Consider the following 26349-nt stretch of genomic DNA (forward strand, 5'->3'; position numbering starts at 1 on the left):
CTGTTGCCTTAAAGAAATTCAACCTAATTCCATTTTGGCCATGCATTTCTCACCTGCCACAGATGTATTGTCAAAATACTTTTTGTCTAGTAAAAGGAATAGAGTTGTAACAATGCATGGACACTAATGCCCGGTAGCCTAGACCTTGCATTTCATTCATATTAACAGGTTTATTGTGTTGCCTATCTAACGTCACCGCATTTATGTCCCGTGTAGATCAGTTGGTAGAGCATGGCACTCGCAACGCTAGTGTTGTGGGTTCGATTCCCACGGGAGACCAGTATGGATAAATATGAAAACGTATGCACTCACTAGTGTAAGTCACTCTGGATAAGGGCGTCTGCTAATTGACTCAAATGTGTCTGCTTCTTTCCACACGTGAGAAATGCTCAGCACCAAGGACAGCGGCTGAAGGAAAATATTCGCTGTAGCCTACTACAACAGGGCATTACCATAACAGTGTTGAGATTTGTTGTATGCGAATAGTCTGTCTCATATGACCAATCGTGTTTCAGAGGGGCGGGGAGCGCCACGCAGTCTCTCTGTAGCTAAGGTGGCTGATTCTCCAGGAGGGAGTGGGATGTGGAGAGATGTGTTTATAGCTCTGAATTTCTTTCAGTTCTCAGTCAAGCATCACGTGTAATTGAAGAGATTACTTACGGATTTTTTTGCGGTAGCCTACCTATAAAGAGAATTACCAAGTGGAAGAGAGACGCGCATTCCGACCCTCATCACTTTTGTCGTCTCACCTGCACAAGCGGTGAACAGGAGAGGTACCTTATCATGGATCAGGAGAAATGCTTACCGGAGCTGATGGCCGAGAAAGATACGCTGGACTCCTCATTTGTTCATGCAATGCGTCTGCTTGCCGAAGGTAACGTGTCATTGTTTTGGCCTGTCTTTATCGCTACAATTATCAATGTGTTGTAGATTATTTTATTGCTTTTGTCTACCAGTCCATTGTGTCCACAGGCATCACATACAGTATGTTGGGAGATGAAGGGGTGGATACCTGTACTGATTAGCTACTGCGTATAAAATTACGCACAAGACTGAAAAGTGTGGATTTACTGGTTCAATTGAACCAAAGGTGTGTTAAAATACATTAAAACGAGCTATATAACTTATCTATTCAAAGATTCCTTGTTGGTGTTGGTAGTGCCATCCAAGAGAAAATACAAGACACTTTAATCATAGCTTGTGTTACTGGATTTGTAAGGGCGACAGATAGTCAGAGAAACTTTCCCCAATAAAATTCAGCCTCGACCTCAACTCCATTTTACCAAATAGTAGGCTACAAATGTTTCCCCAAAAATTGCCATGCTTGTCACTTCATGTCAGACTATCAAACAGCGATCCTCAGATGAAGATAAGACAGGGAATGGTGCGCACACACACGCACGCGCACATACACGCACATACACACACGACAATATTTAGAGATTTAACTGTGTGAATAGCAGGTCAGGGTGTTCTTACACCTTGAAAGGGGCGTGGGTTTGTGTTTCTACACAAAGCAAATATGACCTTGGTGATTCCTTTATAGTGGGGCTTCGCCATCCTACATTCCCATCCCTGGACCTGAAATAGCCTAAATACTGCCCCCAAACCATACCCTGGAAGCCAAGCTTCTATGGTTCAGTGGTGATGACTGTGAACTTTGGGAGCACAAATTATCTGTTTTAAACTAAATGGAATCAAAGAACATCTACAGAAATATATCGGGAGAGCTTCAGGACTGTATTTTGCTGAGTGGTTTTGACTTCAGTGAAACCGGGCAAGAGGCCAACAATAAAACTATTCAGCTTGTTCAGCTATTTAAAGGTGCACTATGCAGAAATCTCTCTGCCATTTCCTGGTTTCTAAAATTCGAATAGTTTGCATAAATTCAGTTTATTTTACAAAACAAACAACTATAGTGTAGAGAATTATTGTACCATCTAAACCACTGTAAAATACACTACCGTTCAAAAGTTTGGGGTCACTTAGAAATGTCCTTGTTTTTGAAAGAAAAGCTATTGTTTTGTCCAAAAATAACATCAAATTGATCAGAAATACAGTGTAGACATTGTTAATGTTGTAAATGACTATTGTAGCTGGAAACGGTAGATTTTTAATGGAATATCTAAATAGGCGTACAGAGGCCCATTATCAACAACCATCACTCCTGCGTTCCAATGGCACGTTGTGTTAGCTAATACAAGTTTATCATTTTAAAAGGCTAATTGATCATTACAAAACCCTTTTGCAATTATGTTAGCACAGCTGAAAACTGTTGTTCTGATTAAAGAAGCAATAAAACTGGCCTTCTTTAGACTAGTTGAGTATCTGGAGCATCAGCATTTGTGGGTTTGATTACAGGCTCAAAATGGCCAGAAACAAATAACTTTCTTCTGAAACTCGTCAGTCTATTCTTGTTCTGAGAAATGAAGGCTATTCCATGCGAGAAATTGCTAAGAAACTGAAGATGTCGTACAACGCTGTGTACTACTCCCTTCACAGAACAGCGCAAACTGGCTCTAACCAGAATAGAAAGAGGAGTGGGAGGCCCCGGTACACAACTGAGCAAGAGAACAAGTACATTAGAGTGTCTAGTTTGAGAAACAGACGCCTCACAAGCCATCAACTGGCAGCTTCATTAAATTGTACTCGCAAAACACCATTCTCAACGTCAACAGTGAAGAGGCAACTCCGGGATGCTGGTCTTCATTTTTAAGTAACCCCAAACTTTTGAATGGTAGTGTATATTTTCCATAACCAAACAAATTGTATTTTCAGCTGTTTGAAGCTGGAGTACAAAACCAAAAGTAAAAGACGCAAAAACAAAACTTAAGAACGGAAGCATAGTAATAGCGCATATAGAACAGATCTTCCGCTTTGTATACTTGCTTTCAATGAGAATGACAGATCTACAACTGACATTTCTATGTGAATTTGTCAGGTCACCCCAAAAAGTTACATATTGCAGCTTTAATCAGACAAAAAAGTTGATGTAATTCAGAAGACCTCTAAGCCATGTGTCATTACTGGCTTTAAAAAAGGTTATGCCCCAGTTAACCATGGTACAAACGTGCTATTACCTCCACTGCTACCACTGAACCAGCAAGCTGCTGCTGCTATAACTGTACCACACCGTAACCACAGCTGCCAATACGACTGAAATTATACCAATGATATCACCAATACTGTCACGGATCCCTCCATAACTTTCATTACGCACACCTGTCCCCTATTCCCACTGATTAGTACTTGTAAACGTGTGCCCTTTGGTTTCCATTGGGCTGTCGATTATTGTTACAATGTCCGTTGGTGCGTGTGAGTACCTATGCTGTGTGTTTTGGGCTTTCATGCCCTTGTGGATTGTGCAGATGATTACGGGTCTCGTCCCGTGTGTTAATCATTGTGCGTGTGTGTTATTTATTCGAGGTACTCCTCGCTCTTTTGTTTGGGTTTCAACCCTGTGTTTTGTTTAGTGTTTATTTGGTCTTCGTCCCCGTGCCTTTACACGGCATGCCGTAATTTGGGTGCAATAAAAAAACCTATTACGCATTCCTGCATCTGTCTCCCGATCATTCATACCAACGTGACATATACCTCTTCAGTTATATGTTTTCCTTACATTTGTGTAGTTTATGCATTACGAGTATGTGTACATCATGTACATCATTGCACATTTAAAACAAATGCATGCCTAGTCGGAATAATCTATGGGAATTTGTATATTAGACTAGCTATTACTAATGTCTAAAGGGAAGAAAAAAGTCCATATGTGTGTGTAAATTCCTCCTTCCCATTAACTGGTAGAAATAATTAGCCGGTGATAATCTACATGGTTGATTGAGATGATATCTCTTCCCAAGTTGAAGTAATTGAAGGATTTCCACAAGGGTTCTAATCAGTAATTTTCATGGAGGCACCAGTGAAATTAATTAAATTGGCAATTGACATTTGTCTTAAGGTGCATGTGATAAGAGTATATCTCATCATAATGTTTTAGAAGTTTTACTCAAAGGGATATAGACATTTAGGGCTATTTGCTGGTGGAGTTGTTGCATAGAGCACTGGGTTGGTCTTGTTGTGCGCGTCAGGTAGTGGTAGATACTAGTGTCCTTCAGATGAGAATGCTGTTGGTTATCTGCCGTGTATGTAGGACGTCTTTTCACCTGGACTAGTTTTTATCAATGCTCACCAGTATTCTTCAGTATAGTCATAGATCTTGTGTGGTATGCTTGTACTGTATCTGTAGGCCAGAGCCTTTGAGAAAATAAGCACTCACATTGAGAGAGCCAGTGTGCATTGTCAATTTCACATTCTCAGGCAAGAGGTCGCATACCTCTCACTGAAGCAGTAAGTGTTTCTATGTTCTTAGCAGAGGACCTGGGGATAGTGTGGCGAGTTATAGTGTATTGAGTTCACAGGAGGCTGGTGATGGGAGGAGGGCTCTTAATAATGTCTGGAATGGAGTGAATTGAGGGGTATCAAACACTTGGAAACCTTGGTGCATTTACAGTGGATGGCTGGCCTGGCATTCAACCGTTTGTGCCCCTATAGACGATGACAAACATAGTGAACCTCAATTACTTAAGGTGTATTATAAACTGGTTCATGACGCACTACTGGCATTTCTGTGAATGAATAATACCAAGTTAGTATTAATTACTGCATATTAGCATGCACTGTGTGTAGTTCTACACTATTATACATGTTTACAGTTATATGCATCATGCCAGGAGCTGCCATTCCCTCTTGTTTGGTGGTCAATGTTTCAAAGAGGTGTGGGAAAAGGTATCATGGAATTCTTACATTTTAGTAATTTAGCAGATTCTCCTATCCAGAGCGACTTGTGAGTGCATACATTGTTGTACTTTCCCCCATATTGGTCCCCCATGGGAATCGAACCCAAAACCATGGCATTGTAAGTGCCATGCTCTACCAACTGAGCCACACAGAACAACAAATTAAAGTACACACAGTGCATTCGGAAAGTATTCAGACCCCTTGACTTTTTCCACATTTGAGAAAATTGTTATCAATCTACACACAATACCCCATAATGACTAAGCAAAAACAGGTTTTTATACATTTTTGCAAATGTATAAAAAAAAAGAAGGAAATATCACATTTACATAAGTATTAAGACCCTTTACTCAGTACTTTGTTGAAGCACCTTTGTCAGCGATTACAGCCTTGAGTCTTCTTGGGTATGACGCTACAAGCTTGTATTTGGGGAGTTTCTCCCATTCTTCTCTGCAGATCCTCTCAATTTCTGTCAGGTTGGATGGGGAGTGTCGCTACACAGTTATTTTCAGGTCTCTCCAGAGATGTTCGATGGGGTTCAAGTCCGGGCTCTGGCTGGGCCACTCAAGGACATTCAGAAACTTGTCCTGAAGCCATTCCTGCATTGTCTTGGCTGTGTGCTTAGGGTTGTTGTCCTGTTGGAAGGTGAACCTTGGCCACAATCTGAGGTCCTGAGCGCTTTGAAGCAGATTATCATCAAGGACCTCTCTGTACTTTGCTCTGTTAATCTTTGCCTCGATCCTGACTAGTCTCCCAGTCCCTTCCATTGAAAAACATCCCCACACCATGATGCTGCCACAACCATGGTTCACAGTAGGGATGGTGCCAGCTTTCCTCCAGAAGTGACGCTTGGCATTCAGACCAAAGTGTTCAATCTTGGTTTCATCAGACCAGAGAATCTTGTTTCTCATGGTATGAGAGTCCTTTAGGTGCCTTTTGGCAAACTCCAAATGGGTTGTCATGTGCCTTTTACTGAGGAGTTGCTTCCGTCTTGTCACTCTACCATAAAGGCCCTGATTCGTAGAGTGCTGCGGAGATGGTTGTCCTTCTGGAAGGTTCTCCCATCTCCACAGAGAAACTCTAGAGCTCTGACAGAGGTCACCTCCCTGACCAAGGCCCTGCTCCCCCTGAATTCTCAGTTTGGCCAGGCGGCCAGCTCTAGGAAGTGTCTTGGTGGTTCCAAATGTTTTCCATTTAACAATGATGGAGGCCACTGTGTTCTTGGGGACCTTCAATGCTGCATACATTTTTTTGGTACCCTTCCCAGATCAGTGCCTCCATACAATCCTGTCTCAGAGCTCTAAGGACAATTCCTTCGACCTCATGGCTTGGTTTTTGGTCTGACATGCACTGTCAACTGTTAGACCTTCTATAGACAGGTGTGTGCCTTTCCAAATCATGTCCAATCAATAGAATTGACCACAGGTGCACTCCAATTAAGTTGTAGAAACATCTCAAGGATGATCAATGGAAACAGGATGCACCAAATCTCCATTTCGAATCTCATTTTCGCTTTGTCATTATGGGGTATTGTGTGGAGATTGATTAGGAAAAATTTAAGGCTGTAACGTAACAATATGTGGAAAAACGGAAGGGTTCTGAATACTTTCCGAATGCACTGAAGACCTTTATAGTAACTACCGTATAGGAAATGAGTCAGGATCATTGTGAAATATGTCATTACAAACACTTTGATGTTTCATCTGACTCATGACATCAAGGCATGTAATGGCAGAGAGAAATAGACAACCGCACCTTCAGAAAAATGGAGAACAGTCTGAAAGTGATGGATATCGTTGCTAATTTTGGATGTGCATTTTTCAGGATTAGGCATATAAACCAAAAATCATTGGCATCCTGTCATCTGAGTGCTAGTATTCTGCATTTCTGGGTGACTATTTTGTTTCTGGGAAAATGAAGGTGCAGCTTACCATTAGCCAATAATTATTCGACAACATTTGTATCAGTTGAGGTATTAGCTGAATAATTCACTGTAATATTATCACCAGTCAATTGAACGTGATAGCCAAGGAAAGATTGTAAGATACAGCTCTAATGTTAAAGAGGACACATCATCGTTACATAAAACATTTTTTTAAATGGCATTATGGGTTTTGAACATAGACTCATCTTCTTGTCACGACTTTAGTATGCTAATGTTTCAAGTAATAGTCTACTTCTACCTGAGCTGTATGCGCAGTAAACGCTGTAGTATGAGAAGTTGTATAGCGCACGCATGTCCATTTCCTCTGATCTGTAGCTAACTGCTTCTGGACCTGGAGATAGTTGCTGCTGCTCCATTTGGTGGACAATATATTATGGATTCAACGGGTGACAAGGAGTTATGATAGTCTGTTAAATATTCTGTATTTTGTTTAATTTAGTTTATATGTGCAGTGAAGATTAATCATTATGTCCAGTGATACAATCCAGAAATTTCATAATGCAGCATATTTTAGCAAACCATGAAGAATAATGATCATGTTTTGGGTCAAATTCATTTTCAGGTCCATGATTGTATAGAATGAGTCAGTGGCACAATTACAATCACCCCCCCCCCAATGTTTTTTTAAATAAAATAAACTGTATGTGAGCTGTGAGTCACACCAGCATCATGTTGCCAATGGAAATGGTTAATGAGTGTCATTTGCAACTATAGGCTAGAGGAAAATTAAATGAATAAGAATCCTCAGTAGTTGATTCACATTTGTACAACCGCAAATAATGTAGGGGAATCACAACACCTGCCTCTCTAAAAGCAACAACAAAACACCCCAGACAGACCTAGCCATCATTGTCGTCATAAGATGTCTTGAGATGTCTTCAGACATACATTTGAGACATCTTGAGACGTTTTGAGACATAAAGCCTTGAAGATGTTTCTTAAGTTGTCTCAAGATGTCTTCACAAATATGTCTTAACCTTTTACCTCAGTGGGCTAAGTCAAGGTCAAACAGTGTTTCTTGGTAGTCTTAAACAAATCCACTTTGAAACAAAAGTATACACCTCACACACATGGTTATGGGCTTAACAGAAGAAGACATCAGATATAGAGTTAAAATGTATTACATTTTGAGTTTGCATCCCAATATTACACTTTATATACATCACAGAAGACTGAAATATAACAAAACCGTTTGACATAGAAACAGGATTTTCAGGAAGTTTTTGGAAATAATGTTTAGTAATTATGAAATTATGAAAAATGTTCGTAATGTTCTACCCAAGTGTCCACTAGAGGGTGATTTGGTCATTTGACTGCAAGAAAGGTCTACAAGTAGACTCAACGAAAATACGTTTCTACAAGCAGCACCACAGATATTGAGGTGAGCGAGTGGCAAGACTTTGTTCTCACACAGTCCCACACAGTATCTGCGCAAGTGCACAAATTCGCGTCACGCTATTTCAGCACGGTTGCCAGGGCACTAAAACAGAGGAGAAGTTGAGCCTTGTGATTCAACGCTCTTAGTTTTTGTAGAAATTGACCCACTGTGATGTTTACTTTCTGCATCTATGTCATATCGCTGAGTCTACCTTTAAGACCTGTTTCAAGCCATGGTGAGGGTTCCCTTCTTTTCCAGTTCCTCTTTGGCACTAGTGAGAGACCTTGAGCCACATTTACTGTAACTCTAGGCAGGTTAAAACTGTTAAAATGTTGTATTTAGACTAGAGAATCAGTCAATTATCATTTCTCCCTCATATAAATACAAGGTGTGCAATCCCCGACCTAACTGGGAATTTGAAATTTGACCATTGGTTGTATAGCCTGCAGGTATGGAGAATACGTTTGGCCTTTACTTTGAACATAAAAAAGTATAACATTTGTAAATGGTCTCCATGGATTGAAGTAATCATTTGGAAATGGCACATGCTTAAGGGCATTTGAGCTGTCTGCTTATATTTGTATCTTGCATATTTTACCGACCACGTATCGATCCCAGGTCATTCACTCAAAACCGCATTATCTTACTGTTATCCCACTGGGAGCTAGCACAAGATTTCAGGTCGTAGGTAAGGTCAGGGTTTTTTTCTGGATCAAAATGGGGCTTAGGTGGTGGGCATGGGGGTAGTGGCTAATGATGCGGTTGCCGACCAAACATTTTAGAGGCCCTCCTGTTGGCCGAGAGTGACAAAATGTTGCTTTTTTAAAGCTAATTTCCTGCAATTCAGTATATTTTGCCACGTTGCTGAGATAAAATTGAGAAAAATCGGGTTTTAAAGCACATTTCCTGCAATTCTACACATTTTGCCATGGCTTATGTTGTCTGAGTTACTCAAACATTAAAACAAAATCAATGGGGGACCCAGGCCATGACAAAAGCAATCCTTAGATTCTCCATGACTATCTACCTTTTATTTTGGTGATTGTTTTGTTCATAGATGATCTTATTTAAAAAATATATAGGTCCATTATCCTTTCTACATACTTTATGTATTACTCTTTAAAAAAAAAAAATCTGTTTGGACATAGGTGGCCCGAAAAAAACACTTAGGTGGCCTGCCCAAAACTATTCTGTGCAGAAAAAACCCTGAAGGTTACTTTTCACTAGGACTGCTGCGGTGACCATATTACCGCCACACTGGTGGTCACGAGTCATGAAGGCAGTCAAATTCCATGTGACCGTTAAGTCACGGTAATTAAACTTCTCCAAGCTCTGATACTGCTGATGGTCATTAGTAGCCTACCAAACTTGCAAACCCTCTAATCACTCTGACATCAATGCAAAAGTAATCGAAAATCAAATCAAACACTGAGAGCCCATGAGCTCATGTTGCACAACATTTCTATAGGCTATGCAATTCCAAGAGAAAATAGAGTGATTGCCTCTATTAAAAAGAGGAGGATCCCATGAGTTTTCTATAGGCTAGGCCTACTATATTTATTTCTCAACTTTCCTAATATTAAGCACATTGCTTATCTTTACAACAGGAGTATAGCCTACCTGGCTGGCATGAAAATAAACCACAGGAAAAGCATCCTCCATTCTCTATTTAAGTGCAGAGATGACATGTCTTTTTTCCCCGCTGCCCCTGTTTCCCGACAGGTGCATGATAATGGTCCATTCTAAGTCAAAACAAATTTCACACATATATTATTTAGTATATGTAAAGACCAGATTAAATCAGGAATAGTCTGATGGGTGACAATATTAGCCTATCACTTGTGAATTATATATTATCACTTGTGAATGATGCCCAGCATAAGGCAAGAAACAATGTATTTTTTGTGTGACTTTTTTAATCATAGTTGCACATCTCATGTAGCCTTGCCTATAGGTCTATATGTTTTGATAAGGTTTGTAACTAAAGTGGCCAAATAACTTCTTAAAAAGGGGTGTAGAGCCTAACTGGCATACATAAGCAGCGCATGAGTTTTAAGTTTGGGGAAGATCATTACCTATTTATTTGTTAACCACTCAACATAGAATAGCCGCATGTTCACACTCCCTCAAATCGTTTGGAGAAAATATCCTTTCTATTTTATTCAGCTTTGTTCAATTGTATTCTTCATACTATAAAGTAATGTAAAAGATGCCATGGAATTCTAACCAAATCTTGTCTGCTAAATGAACAAGTGCAGCCTACAACTCAGAGCTATTCTGTTCTTCTGAAATAGACTACATTTTCTTCATGTCATCTTTCTTTAGAAATGTCTAAAATAAATAATGATTGCTTGACAATCACCGGCTGACGAAATTACGTGACTGCCACAGCGCTACTCATCACACAGGTGTAGTTCATCGAACCACCTCCGCTACACTTCCTTACCTGAAAATATAGTATAGTAGATATTGGATATTGTCCATTGAAGCATGTCTCATGTTACACATAGTGTTGCACCTGTTGACGTGTGTAGCCTGTTGTTGAGAGGAAAAGTGTTTTGGTCCAGAGCTAAATATTGGAGGTCATAAGTGTTTCTGTTGTTTTCTTCTCTGCTACATGATAATGGTTGTACCAGATATTCATCAGGCCAGGAAGATGGATGTGTTCCTGCGCTGTTAAATAAATTAAACAGCCATAATGATAGAAGCAGGCACACTGAAATCACACAGGAAATCTGATCAATGGTGATGACAAACTCCCTGGATGTCCTTCCTACAGAAAGTAAAACACTTCATGATCGAGTCACTGTCTCTTTTGATATACAATACATGTACTGTATGATATATGAATGAATGGGAGGTGAATGGGAGGTAAATGAGACAATACTACCTCTACCTCTCCAATTGTTCAGAAAAGTTATGTTTAGACCAAGATCCCCAAGCAAAGCATAATGCCTGAAATAATTCAATACATTGATTATGCCTCAAAGGCAATCTGTATCATGCCGTCACACAGTAGATGTACACTCTTAGAAAAAAAGGTTGCAAAAGGGTTATTCGGCTGTCCCCATAGGGGAACCCTTTTTGGTTCCAGGGAAAACCATTATTGGTTCCACGTAGAACCCTTTTGGGTTCCATGTAGAACCTTCTGTGGAAATGGTCCTACATGGGACCCAAAAGGGTTCTACCTGGAACCCTATTAGATTCTAGATAGCACCTTTTTTTTGATGAGTGTAGAACATTTTAACATCGATATGTGAAGTTGCTGAAGTCAATTCACAGCAACTGAAAGCCTAAGTATGTGGATTTGAGGTTAACAATAGTGTTTGCTGAAAGCAGTGACTGAGTGTGCAGACTACACAATTAAGATAATTATTAATTTTGGGAGATTCTTTATCCTCTGGAAAGCTAATAAACGGGAGACCACAATGGACAGGTTCACAATTAGATGTTTCCAATAGGAAAAATATGAGGAGCATATGCATAACCATGGTAGCAATTAAAAGGGAACAATTAGAAGATTATGGGGAAATTCTCAGAACAAAGGTGAGGACACAACAGTTCACCTGAAACAAGACCGAATTTAAACATTACACTGTTAATCTTATGTGCATTTTACTGTACTTTCTGCAGCCATTTGTCGATAACGAAATCTGTAAATACTCTGGATATATTCAGTAACATTACAAGAATATTCATCCAAAATTTGGGGCAGACACAACAATTACAAGGGCTTGAGCAAGTGGTCTAACGGTAAACATAAGCTCATTCTGTTCAGAACAATCCAGAACAATCCTGTGTATGATCATTGTAACTGTGCATAAAACATAGTTATCATGAACATTGATTCTGTAAATTAGATTCGTTTTTAAAATATGGAAATGTGAAGTGCACATTTGGGCTAAACGGGTGTGTAGTATGCATGTGAATTTAAAGGGCTACAGTACTTAGGGAAAGCAAATTGGCTTGTCCCAGTAGTGACACAGTAGAGTTGTAGTGACATGTTTTGGGGATTTAGAAATATCTATTATTTTGAAATCTAGAAAGTAAACAAAAGTATTTCATATGTTGTATAAATGTATAAAACAAAGAAAGCTATTTTTTTTCACTAGTATAATGTCTGTCCCTCCGTTTTATGTCATTGGTGTTACCACCTTGAAAATCAGGAAGTACAAAGATATACGAGAACCTTTGTCTACTCCCGCTCCTCCTCTCTGGCGCTCGTTGTCGCCAGTTTACTCATTATTACGCACACGTGTCACCATCGTTAAGCGCACCTGCACCTCATGAGACTCACCTGGACTCCATCATCTCCTTGATTATCTTCCCTATATCTGTCACTCCCTTTGGTTCTTTCCTCAGGCGTTATTGTTTCTGTTCCTGTGTTTATGTCTGTACGCTGCTTGTGTTTGTTTTGTTCCATGTTAGTTTATTTATTATTACATTCACTCCCCGTACTTGCTTCCCGACTCTTAGCGTACACGTTACAAGCTTGAACATTTCCTCCAGTGGCAAACTGTTATGGGGGCGGGGTCTTTATTGAATACAATTATTAGCTAATCACACCCTTTTAGTATGTCACAGATTTCAGGATTCCATTGATAATTTGTTGCGTCTAAATTCGAAGTGTCATTGGTGATACTCAATTTAAATGAAGGGAAAATACATTGTGAACAAAATTATTAATCATATCACTTAAATAATAGATTTTTAAAGGGTTAATGACATTAGATTTGAGCATCTGTGACCTCCATTTAAGAAAATCCTAAATTACCTCAAATGTGTCATTGGTGTTACCATCATTGGTGTTACTACTACTGGTGGCACAATGTTATCATAATGGTAAAAATAATTAAGTCATTAAGCGAACATATTTAGATGTACCCAAATACACTTTACTTTTTTTTTTAATAATGAATACATTTTTTCCAAAATGCCATGCCCAAATGCCACTGCAATTCAATAACGACCCGTAGACAATGTTGTCCTAATGGTACTGCATCTATCCCACACAATAACTTAGCACGTACATCTGACTGACTAACATAATTAATTGCGGCAAATTGGGTTCATGAAACACCTGAATAATGTGCTATTAAAACCCCAGAATATTCCTAATTGCAATTCAGAAAGTCAGTTCCGATTTATTTTCATATAACATACGCTTTTATCCAAAGCGGCTTGCAGTCATGAGTGCAAAAAGCTTTTCACATGGGTGGCTCTTGGAATCAAACCCACCGTCCTGGTATTGCATGTGCCATGCTCTACCAACTGAGCCGTAAAGGACCACACAGGACCATCATTGGTCAAAAACAGCTCCCTTTGCCAAATTTACGCAAGGCTGTTTCATACGCACAGAGTGGGATCGTACCTGTAAATAATGGCATCCTAATGGTGCTGCATATCTACTCCACCCAATAGCTTAGCACCTACATCTGATTGACAAACATAAGTCATGCTGGACGACCCTTTTTCATTACATTTTAATGTTATTGAATTCTAATTTGGATAGATTGTTATTGCCAGTAGATCAAAAGAGTCCGGTGGACATATATCCATGTTTGATTTCTAACTTCAGTCTATTTCATTTATCTGTCATAAATGTGAATACATGTTTTGGATGAAATGTCAGTTCTGTTTTGTTGAATGGTTAAATGGTGTTGCAGAAGGTGGTTCATTTAGCTGCTGGTGGAGTTGTGAAAGCAGGAAATGAAAGTGTGGCTGTGGCTGTAACCTCACATCTGGCAGGGGTACCACCTGGGATGGTGCTGGGCTGCAGGCTACTTCTAGGTAATACATACGGCTCAGTAACGCAGAGCCCACAGTAGAAATGTCTGCTGTGCAACACAGCAGGTTGTAAGCTTAAATCCCTTAGCATGGTCATTTACCTCCAGGAATATGACAGCTCCATGTTTCCCTCTCATCACTCTCTCAGTGAAGCCCAAGGCAATGGTTCAATGAAGGAATTGTATTAAGATGAAGAAAACAATTAGCTCTTGAGGGAGAGAGTACAATGTAATGCTTAAAGTGGTATATGATATTATATGATTTGTTGCTGTTCTTTGTCATACTTATTTTTAAAATAGATTTAACTGGGCAAGTCAGTTAAGAACAAATTCTTACTTACCATGACAACCTACTGGAGAACAGTGGGTTAGCTGCCTTGTTCAGGGGAAGAACGACAGATTTTTTGATCCAGCAACACTTTTGGTTACTGGTCCAACGCTCTGACCGCTAGGCTATATTTATATTTATTTAAGTGTTGTGATGTATTCATATCAAAGCAGGTATAATTTACAATTAAATCCGATCCAATATTGGCACTTACTTTATATGGTATATAATCTATGCTTATAAATCTGAATACCTCTACCTACTTGCAAGGTAAATAAAATGGCCTGTTGAATGATAATGCTTTTTGTAAGACAATGAACATATCAGCAGTTATATCTGAATAGGAGGGATGGAGAGAGGAAGGGAGAGAGGGAAAGAGGGGAACAAGGGAGAGAGGTAACTCACATAAGACACATTTTCCAACCACAATAATGTCAAATGAATTATGCAGTATCTTGTTAATGTTGTACATAACTATTGCGTGCACAGGTACAGTAATTCACTCAAGTCACCTTATTGGGGTCACTGAGGTTGCATTTACTGTATACTTTGGCATGTTCATTTTGACCATGAATTGCTTCATTTTTGGTTTGGTTATATGTTTTAGTGTGGATTCTTTTGTGAGATAATAAAAATGTATGCGTCAAATTGGGTGACTGCTTTTTGACTTGTTCTGGCTGTGTTTGATGCATTGAGGCTGGTCGGATACCATTCCCTTGGGGTCAACTACATCGATTCAGTAACATGCACAAAGACGTAGCGCCATAATAAAAAATGACCTCCAATAGGTAGGAGGCATCAGAAGGAAGACAGAACACTTTAATATGCAGCACAGTGGAACAGTAAGGTGAACCCTGTCGTCTGAAATAGATATTAGGTTATACATATTCATGATTGGGGAAAGAGATGCTCAGTCAGACACTCACACACATGCCAAATGAGTCACAGTTTTCCCAGTGAACATAGTTAGGATGCTTCAAGTGAGAAGAACTGTCAAACACACTACGTGTTTCCCTTCTGACTGGTTACAGATTAGTGTGTCCAACTGTCAAGCACTGTTTTCTAATACACATGTCAGTACTATGTCCTCAGTTCTAAATTCAAATATACTGCTCAAAAAAATAAAGGGAACACTTAAACAACACATCCTAGATCTGAATGAAAGAAATCATCTTATTAAATACTTTTTTCTTTACATAGTTGAATGTGCTGACAACAAAATCACACAAAAATAATCAATGGAAATCCAATTTATCAACCCATGGAGGTCTGGATTTGGAGTCACACTCAAAATTAAAGTGGAAAACCACACTATAGGCTGATCCAACTTTGATGTAATGTCCTTAAAACAAGTCAAAATGAGGCTCAGTAGTGTGTGTGGCCTCCACATGCCTGTATGACCTCCCTACAACGCCTGGGCATGCTCCTGATGAGGTGGCGGATGGTCTCCTGAGGGATCTCCTCCCAGACCTGGACTAAAGCATCCGCCAACTCCTGGACAGTCTGTGGTGCAACGTGGCGTTGGTGGATGGAGCGAGACATGATGTCCCAGATGTGCTCAATTGGATTCAGGTCTGGGGAACGGGCGGGCCAGTCCATAGCATCAATGCCTTCCTCTTGCAGGAACTGCTGACACACTCCAGCCACATGAGGTCTAGCATTGTCTTGCATTAGGAGGAACACAGGGCCAACCGCACCAGCACATGGTCTCACAAGGGGTCTGAGGATCTCATCTCGGTACCTAATGGCAGTCAGGCTACCTCTGGCGAGCACATGGAGGGCTGTGCGGCCCCCCAAAGAAATGCCACCCCACACCATGACTGACCCACCACCAAACCGGTCATGCTGGAGGATGTTGCAGGCAGCAGAACGTTCTCCACGGCGTCTCCAGACTCTGTCACGTCTGTCACGTGCTCAGTGTGAACCTGCTTTCATCTGTGAAGAGCACAGGGCGCCAGTGGCGAATTTGCCAATCTTGGTGTTCTCTGGCAAATGCCAAACGTCCTGCACGGTGTTGGGCTGTAAGCACAACCCCCACCTGTGGACGTCGGGCCCTCATACCACCCTCATGGAGTCTGTTTCTGACCGTTTGAGCAGACACATGCACATTTGTGGCCTGCTGGAGGTCATTTTACAGGGCTCTGGCAGTGCTTCTCCTGCTCCTCCTTGCACAAAGGCGGAGGTAGCGGTCCTGCTGCTGGGTTGTTGCCCTCCTACGGCCTCCTCCACGTCTCCTGATGTACTGGCCTGTCTCCTGGTAGCGCCTCCATGCTCTGGGCACTACGCTGACAGACACAGCAAACCTTCTTGCCACAGCTCGCATTGATGTGCCATCCTGGATGAGCTGCACTACCTGAGCCACTTGTGTGGGTTGTAGACTCCATCTCATGCTACCACTAGAGTGAAAGCACCGCCAGCATTCAAAAGTGACCAAAACATCAGCCAGGAAGCATAGGAACTGAGAAGTGGTCTGTGGTTACCACCCGCAGAACCACTCCTTTATTGGGGGAGTCTTGCTAATTGCCTATAATTTCCACCTGTTGTCTATTCCATTTGCACAACAGCATGTGAAATGTATTGTTAATCAGTGTTGCTTCCTAAGTGGACAGTATGATTTCACAGAAGTGTGATTGACTTGGAGTTACATTGTGTTGTTTAAGTGTTCCCTTTATTTTTTTGAGCAGTGTAGTTAAGAGGAAAATGGTAGATTGGAAATTGAGTAACTATCTGGCCTTTTTTCTGGTTTGGTGATTGGACTTATTATCAACAAAGATTGTCATGTTAATGCAGAATTCTTTTCACATTTGACACATGTAACTGCTGCATATGACCTTGTTTTACAAAAATAACAGTGCAAGGCTTATTTGTTTGTTGCTTTCACATTGTGCTTTAAAAAAAGAATAGATAGGCTACAATACTGTACAATCAGAACTAATCCATGTTAGGGTTGCACAATATATTATGATCGATATCACAATGGTTGTTGGTAAAGTTGTTTTCTATAAAATCATTACGACTCAAGAGAGTGGGTGTCCTTGTGTTTATTGTTGTTAAATTCATAGGCTCTTATTCAATGGTTGTTCAATTCAATGGCTCATATTCAATGGTTGTTCAATTCAATGCTCATATTCAATGGTTGTTCAATTCAATGCTCATATTCAATGGTTGTTCAATTCAATGCTCATATTCAATGGTTGTTCAATTCAATGCTCATATTCAATGGTTGTTCAATTCAATGGCTCATATTCAAAGGTTGTTCAATTCAATATCTCATATTCAATGGTTGTTCAATTCAATGGCTCATAGGCAGTTAAAAGCTGTCTTTTTTTTGGTGAATAACTTTTTATTTAGATTTGTAATTTTTCTTTTTCAGAGTGGGATTACAGGTATATATCCTCCCTCTCCACCTGGAAATCATGCTTCCCACCCCACATACCCCCCCCCTTCCCATCCCAACCAGCAAGAGAATAACTACTCAAACCTTTCCAACTTCTGTCTTCACAAAGGGCCACAGCAGGGTATATAGATCGTCCATGCCCTCTTGCCGTCTAAGCATGCTTTTTCAAAGAGATTTCAATAGTTTGATTTCTGTGCGAGACCTTCCTGCTAGCGGGCTGGGGTCACCTGGCTACTTTACTGCATCCTCCGGAGAAGGCAGGTGTCACCGAGCCAGCCACAGCATATGCAGTCAGCAGATGTTAGGGATTAAAGGGACTAGAGAGGTCTTGGAGCAGTTCACCTGGGGGGTCAGTAAGGAGTCTGAGGGGTACAGAGTGGCAGGTGTATGAGTAAGCGTTCTGATTTCACTTAGCAGTGGGTTGCTACATTCAAATCACTATTCTCCCTGTTCAAGGCTTTTCAACTAGGCCTCTGTACGAGTGTGCAAGTGGAGAGGAGGGGATTTAAAAAAAGAAAAAAAAAAGAAATCTGGGTACCTCAGCACAATTTCATTTTTGTGGAAACGATCCTATGTAAGTCCCTGGTACAATAAAACGTTCACAGTGTTTAGAAATAATACTATGGACAAGTCTCACTCCAAAGTAGGAATGATCTCTAAACCCTATTCAGTTTGATACCCAAAGGTAGTTTATAATTGTGGTGTTTGCTGGAGCCTCAACACTCCTACAACTTGACAGTAGCTTCACTGAATCAAATTCACAACATCATTATTAAGTGGCGTTTTCAAAACGACACTCACTGGAAGTGTCTCATTTTGAGTTCAGTTTAGCTCCTTTATGTGAGACTCAGTTGAAAGGAATGAGATTATGGGAACAAGACAGCACCGGCAGTGTGTTCCAATCCAAAGAATCTCAAAGGGATTCTGTCATGTTTGAAAGAACTATGCAGTTCAATCTGCTGAAAATCTCCCTGAATCAACCAAGTTACTGGGACTTTTCTGTCAGTCTGGGAAAGTCACTATCTGCAATGTCGGATAAATGCGTTCAACTAAATCCTAAGTATTACCAACGTTAAATCCACCCTGAATCCAGCCCTTGGTATCTAGATGTAAAGCAACATCAGTATTTTTCAGAGGGCATTGATGACTGTAAAGGATCAAGGACTGAGGCAAAATATAAGGATCATTAAGCCAAGATGTTTAATATGCAGGGAAGACATCAAGGAAACCCAACTTCCTTGGGACCAGTAGCTGGAAACAAATTGAACCATAATGAGTTGATTTCTTTACAGCCAGACTCTTGAAATTCCATGTGGTTCCTTCTTCACACAGGGAACTGCATAGCCTGAACTAGAGCCAACATTCCAGACTTTGTAAGCTTAGCTTGGCTGTCTCTATGGAGACACAATGTACAACGCTCCCCAAAATACTGTTACACTCGCTAACAGTTAGGGCCACAAGAGGCGCAATTCAATCAAACTTGTTTTTCAACATGTATGTAGTGCCGTGCCCCATGGTCAAACAAAATTACAGTTTGAGAACACAACTAGACACAGGTACTTCTACTTTGTGTGTGTGCTGTGGGCACAGGTAGATTGTGAACATTGGTACGGCATAGCATGAGAGAGGCATTGACTGAATCCACCCCACATGGTCATGCAGTAGGTGCTCCAGTATGTATTCCTCTCATAACCATTGTTGTACCCTTACAAGCTGGTAGCCCAGTGCTTAAGAGCACTGGACAAGTAACCAAAACGTTGCTGGTTTGAATCCCAGAGCAGACTAGTTGAAAAAATCTGTCACTGTGCCCTTGAACAAGGTACTTAACCCTAATTGCTGCTGTAAGTCACTCTGGATAAGAGTGTCTGCTAAATGACTAAGCAATAGGCTATTTTACATTGCTTTCACTATTCATTCTTACAAGGATATCATAACTATCATCCTACACAGAGGCTTAAGGCCTGAATTGAATGTAGAATGGGAGCAGCTTTCTGTTGGAGAATTCCTGGAGTTCATTGAAAAGGAACAAAGCCTTTCAGGTTTGTCTGTAACTGAGACAAACGCAGCAACACATACACAACCAGCCAACAGCCTCCTGCTGTGAAGCTCTGCCAACAGAGTGCACTTTACCCTCATCTTACTCACAGCTTTGTTTGTCATAATGGTGTATAAATAGATAGAGCTGAATCGCTCTAGATCAGAACTGTTGAGGAGGAAAGGAGGGGGCTCTCCAAGTGAGAGATCACCCCCCCCCCCCCCCCCGCTGCCTGTCTTCCTATCTCTCCCATGCCCAGGTCTCTCTAGTATTGTTCTACAAGAGTGGCGCAGGTTCATCATTCTTAATTCTGCGGAGCATTAATTTGCCAGTGACAGAGGGGGATCCCCAGAGAGGACAGGTGACAGCTTAATTTCCAGCTCCTTAATGTTTCCTGGCTGTATGCCTTTCAGTCAACTCTCCCAAGTGCTATAAAATGTATCAATCAACAAATATCATTGTTCGGCACAGTGGTTCTCCAACTCATGACTGTTTTGTATGCTTAACCTGGCAGCTCATGTCAACTACTCCTCTCACCATTCAGGCACTATAAATAACTTTGATGATGATGATCAGCTGCAAGTTATGCTTAGGGACTGAATTATCCTGGTTACGCTGTAACAGACCTGGGTTCATATCATTTTACAAATACATTAACTGCACTAGATCGAGCCTGCCTGGCACACTACTTACCTGGAACACTATTGAGCTTGCCTGGCACACTAAAGTTGCTATCTAAAACCCTTTGAAGAACCCTTTTTGGTTGCAGATAGAACCCTTTAGGTTCCAGGTAGAACCCATTTGGGTTACATGTAGAATCTTTTCCACAGAGGGTTCTACATGGAACCCGAAAGGGTTCTCCTATGGGGAGAGATGAAAAACAATTGTTTCTAAGAGTGTAGAACCAATGAAAACAAATAAGATAGCATAGGAAACCGGATCTTCTCTGTCAATGACAAGGATGTTGAGGAACCTTTCCGTTGAAGTTCTGTTTCCTGTGGCGTTCTGCATTAGCATCGAATAGCCCCCGTAATATGCAACTTTTCAGGGAAGTTAGGAAGAAATATACACAAGCAGTTAGAAAAGCTAAGGCTAGCTTTTTCAAACAGAAATTTGCATCCTGTAGTACTAACTCAAAAAAGTTCTGGGACACTGTAAAGTCCATGGAGAATAAGAGCACCTCCTCCCAGCTGCCCACTGCTCTGAGGCTAGGAAACACTGTTACCACCGATAAATCCACTGTAATTGAGAATTTCAATAAGCATTTCTCTACGGCTGGCTATGCTTTCCACCTGGCTGCCCCTACCCCGGTCAACTGCCACAGCAACCCGCCAAAGCCCCCACCATTTCTCCTTCACCCAAATCCAGATAGCTGATGTTCTGAAAGAGCTGCAAAATCTGGACCCATACAAATCAGCCGGGCTAGACAATCTGGACCCTCTCTTCTAAAATTATCTGCCGAAATTGTTGCAACCCCTATTACTAGCCTGTTCAACCTCTCTTTCGTATCGTCTGAGATTCCCAAAGATTGGAAAGCCGCCGCGGTCATCCCCCTCTTCAAAGGGGGTGACACTCTTGACCCAAACTGCTACAGTCCTATATCTATCCTACCCTGTCTTTCTAAGGTCTTCGAAAGCCAAGTTAACAAACAGATTACCGACCATTTCGAATCCCACCGTACCTTCTCTGCTATGCAATCTGGTTTCAGAGCTGGTCATGGGTGCACCACAGCCACGCTCAAGGTCCTAAACGACATCATAACCGCCATCGATAAGAGACATTACTGTGCAGCCGTATTCATCGACCTGGCCAAGGCTTTCGACTCTGTCAATCACCACATTCTTATTGGCAGACTCGACAGCCTTGGTTTCTCAAATGATTGCCTCGCCTGGTTTACCAACTACTTCTCTGATAGAGTTCAGTGTGTCAAATCTGAGGGCCTGTTGTCCGGACCTCTGGCAGTCTCTATGGGTGTGCCACAGGGTTCAATTCTTGGGCCGACTCTCTTCTCTGTATACATCAATGATGTTGCTCTTGCTGCTGGTGATTCTCTGATCCACCTCTACACAGACGACACCATTCTGTATACTTCTGGCCCCTCTTTGGACACTGTGTTAACTAACCTCCAGACGAGCTTCAATGCCATACAACTCTCCTTCCGTGGCCTCCAACTGCTCTTAAATGCAACTAAAACTAAATGCATGCTATTCAATCGATCACTGCCCGTACCTGCTCGCCCGTCCAGCATCACTACTCTGGACGGCTCTGACTTAGAATACGTGGACAACTACAAATACCTGGCTGTCTGGTTAGACTGTAAACTCTCCTTCCAGACTCACATTAAGCATCTCCAATCCAAAATTAAATCTAGAATCGGCTTCCTATATCGCAACAAAGCATCCTTCACTCATGCTGCCAAACATACCCTCGTAAAACTGACCTTCCTACCGATCCTCTACTTCGGTGATGTCATCTATAAAATAGCCTCCAACACTCTACTCAACAAACTGGATGCAGTCTATCACAGTGCCATCCGTTTTGTCACCAAAGCCCCATACACTACCCACCATTGTGACCTGTACGCTCTCGTTGGTTGGCCCTCGCTTCATACTCGTCACCAAACCCACTGGCTACAGGTTATCTGCAAGCCTCTGCTAGGTAAAGCCCCGCCTTATCTCCGCTCACTGGTCACCATAGCAGCACACACTCGTAGCACGCGCTCCAGCAGGTATATCTCACTGGTCACCCCCAAAGCCAACTCCTCCTTCGGTCGTCTTTCCTTCCAGTTCTCTGCTGCCAATGACTGGAACGAACTGCAAAAATCTCTGAAGCTGGAGACTCATATCTCCCTCACTAGCTTTAAGCACCAGCTGTCTGAGCAGCTCACAGATCGCTGCACCTGTACATAGCCCATCTGTAAGCAGACCATCTATCTACCTAACTCATCCCCATATTGTATTTATTTATTTATCTTGCTCCTTTGCACCCCAGTATCTCTACTTGCACATTCATCTTCTGCACATCTACTATTCCAGTGTTTAATTGCTATATTGTAATTACTTCGTCACCATGACCTATTTATTGCCTTAACTTACCTCATTTGCACTCACTGTATATAGACTTTTTGTTTTCTTTTGTTCTACTGTATTATTGACGGTATGTTTTGTTTATTCCATGTGTAACTCTGTGTTGTTGTGTGTCGAATTGCTATGCTTTATCTTGGCCAGGTCGCAGTTGCAAATGAGAACTTGTTCTCAACTAGCCTACATGGTTAAATAAAATAAAATAAAAAATATCTAATCATTTATTCTTGAATACCTTTTCCTACAGAAATTGAAAAGTATGAGGGGGATGAGTTGAGAAAAGACGGTGACGTCAAGAAATACCTTGATGTCATCAGTAACAAAAACATCAAGCTCTCGGAAAGAGTTCTCATCCCAGTTCAACAGTACCCAAAGGTAAGACGACCACACCTGCACTGTTTTGTTTGATCTTCTTATTTATCCATCAAATTAAAACAGCCAACAAAGAAGGAATACCAATGCTTTAAAGAAACACCAAATGCATATTTGTTAGAAACTCTATACAACATCAACATGGGGTCTTGGCAGGGGAAAGACACAGATGGAATTGGGACCATTTCGGCCATCTTGAGGGCTGAGAATAAATAATTACTGATGACATGTTGTGGTCCCTACATCTGTGCATCTGGCTGTACTGTGGGATTGACTGGCCAGTGTGTGTGTGTGTGTGTGTGTGTGTGTGTGTGTGTGTGTGTGTGTGTGTGTGTGTGTGTGTGTGTGTGTGTGTGTGTGTGTGTGTGTGTGTGTGTGTGTGTGTGTGTGTGTGTGTGTGTGTGTTGATGATGATCACATTGCAGTCTTCTGTCAGGAGGAGTGGGACAGTGTGGTGAAAGCTCCAGGGTCTGATCCACCGTGTCTAGCCGCAGATGGTGGGTGTGTTAGGCACGGCGAGAGGAGCATATGATTGCAGCTGACTCATATGGGATCAGGGTGGGTCCTGCCTGCTTCCCTCCTCGCAGTCTCTGTGCTGGAAAATAGAGCTCACTGACTGGGAGACATGCTGAGGCTATTCATTCATGAGTCATCATCATGTTTGTTTGTCGCTTATTGTGTGCTCACCCACAGTCATCATTAGTATGCTGCTGAAAGGCATCTCTTCAGAGATAATGTTGAGAATTGATGTATCTGAGTCAGGGCCGGCTCTAGCCTTTTGGGAGTCCTAAGCGAAATTTGGCTGTGGGGCCCCCACACCAAGCAGGCAAAATAAATGTGTGGACCCCTTTTGACTGAAAATGCATGTTTTAAAGTACCTTTCCTACAATTCTACACATTTTGCCATGCTTGGTGTGGGAAAATGTTGCAATTTTAAAGCAAGTTTTTTGACCGCTTATGTCGCTTATGGGCTTATGCCCTGATTAGAGGTATGGTTTTAGTCCCTTGACATGCATTTATTGTGCATTCAGCTGTACATTTATTGGGTAGAAGAATGTCTATGCTATGGTCTTTCAGAAACACTCAAGCCTTAGTGTTAATTGGGAAACAAAGTAGAAGGAAAGTCAAACCCTGAAAATTGTGATGGCAGTCTGAAGTAAATTGGGATTTTGTTTTTTTGTTTTGTTTTTGTTTGGCAAAGGATAAACCAACTACTTTAAAATAAATTCTTTGTTCTGATGTGTCACTTTGAGTCTCTGACAAGGAGATATCAGTGTAGTTACATAGCGCCATGATGTTTAAAACATTACAATCCCACCCTATTTTTCATCTGTAGATCAGCTCACTGGAATTTGCTGAAATAAGGCCATACAGATGTAGGATCTTAATTCGATCACTTTTTTGTTGCTGACTTGTAGTGTATTTGAGTTTTAAAAAGGCTTCTAAAGTTTGTAATTTTCACTTTTTAATGTCGGACTTGATTTTCAATATTCTAGCTTTTTTTTATTTATCCTTTGTTTAACTACGCAAGTCAGTTAAGAACAAATTCTTATTTACAATGATGGCCTACACCAGCCAAACCCTGACGACACTGGGCCAATTGTGCGCCGGCCTACGGGACACCCAATCACAGCTGTTTGTAATACAGGCCGGATTTGAACCAGGGCGTGTATAGTGACACCTCAAGAACTGAGATGCAGTGCCTTAGACCACTGTGCCTCTCAGGAGCCCTTACATCAGCTTGCATCCGCTTACATCAATGCACTCTCTACAGATACTAAGCAGTACATTTTTTACAGTTGAAAATAGTAAGTATTATAGTTAAGTAGTTTACTGCCCTTGATACATGCTTTTATGCTACTCTTCCAATATAGAATGAAGGAAGAGGTGCTCAATGGTCACAGATTGGAAATATAATTGATGCTATGAAACATTTTGACCATATCTTTGAAGGACACTAAGACCAAACACCTTTCCTTTCATACTTTTCTTTGTCTGCCACCTGTGACCTGTGACTAAGGGGCCCTCATTCAACCAACTTCTGGGAACTACTGTAGCTGCTGTCAACCAAGATCTTAACCGACTGAAATGAGATTGAGAGTTTGCATTGTGGGTTATCATTCTGTTGCATGTCTTGAAGGTAACTGTACTGAGAATTTGAAATGTAACCTTTATTTAACTAGGCAAGTCGATTGATGTTTGCAAGACTTTCCCCTAAATTGAACGAAGTCTGAATGGTGATTAAGGAGGAATAAATTACAACTTGTCCTTTATCATGTTGTATTTATCAAATGATAACAAAAAAAATCTAAATTGTATATCAACCCATTTTAATTACCACAAGTCATTGAGAGATCTGTTCCCCTAAGTGTATGCACCTGGGCCCAGTTTTTAAAAAGTTATTTATCTAGATTTCGCCTATCGGATAAGGTTAAATGCATAGAAAGCAGTGGCGTTCAGTGCCGTTTAAGATAAGGGAGGACAATTTTTTGTTTTCATGAGCATGGCCTTATTTCTATTTCTATTGCAGCATATTGGATGACTGTCATTCATATTTCATTCACCCAGTTCAATGTAACAGTCAGAGGTTTAGGCTTCATGATACTCACATTTTCCCTATACCCATCATGAGGTTGCTACAACCTAGCCTGCCAAATAAAGGTTACAACATAGGTGTACAAGGTCAAGAGAAACATTTGAGGTGACAGACAGTGACACATGGACAGACAGTGACACATTCAATATCACCTTACACACTCTTTCCTGCATCTAGCTGATCTAGGACGTGAGGCCTGATCACCGACAACGATGAGACAGCCTATAAGGAGGAGGTCAGAGACCTGGCAGTGTGATGCCAGGACAACAACCTCTCCCTCAACGTGAGAAAGACAAAGGAGCTGATTGCAGACTACAGGAAAAGGAGGGCTGAACACGCCCCCATTCACATCGACGGGGCTGTAGTTCAACGGGTCAAGAGTTCTAAGTTCCCTGGTGTCCACATCACCAACAAACTATCATGGTCCAAACACACCAAGACATTTGTGAAGAGGGCACGACAACACCTATTCGCCCTCAGGAGACTGAAAAGACTTGGCATGGGTCCCCAGATCCTCAAAAAGTTCTACAGCTGCACCATCGAGAGCATCCTGACCGGTTGCATCACCGCCTGGTATGGTAACTGCCGGCTTCCGACCGTAAGACGTTACAGAGGGTAGTGCGTATGGCCCA

At 41.3% G+C, this 26349-nt stretch overlaps 1 protein-coding gene across 1 annotated transcript in view; it reads left to right on the top strand.

Annotated features, from left to right (window-relative positions):
• Positions 1-377: 377 nt before the first annotated feature.
• LOC106589783 (KH domain-containing, RNA-binding, signal transduction-associated protein 2) overlaps positions 378-26349 on the top strand; it is a 115370-nt gene continuing 89398 nt past the window's right edge. The window contains exons 1-2 of the mRNA XM_014180115.3: positions 378-874; positions 22997-23124. Of these exons, the coding sequence (XP_014035590.2) occupies positions 784-874; positions 22997-23124 (219 nt within the window). The 5' untranslated portion in view covers positions 378-783. The remainder of the gene's footprint in view (positions 875-22996; positions 23125-26349) is intronic.

Source organism: Salmo salar, chromosome 28 (assembly GCF_965601325.2).
Source record: "Salmo salar chromosome 28, fSalSal1, whole genome shotgun sequence".
In the NCBI taxonomy this organism is placed as follows: domain Eukaryota; kingdom Metazoa; phylum Chordata; class Actinopteri; order Salmoniformes; family Salmonidae; genus Salmo; species Salmo salar.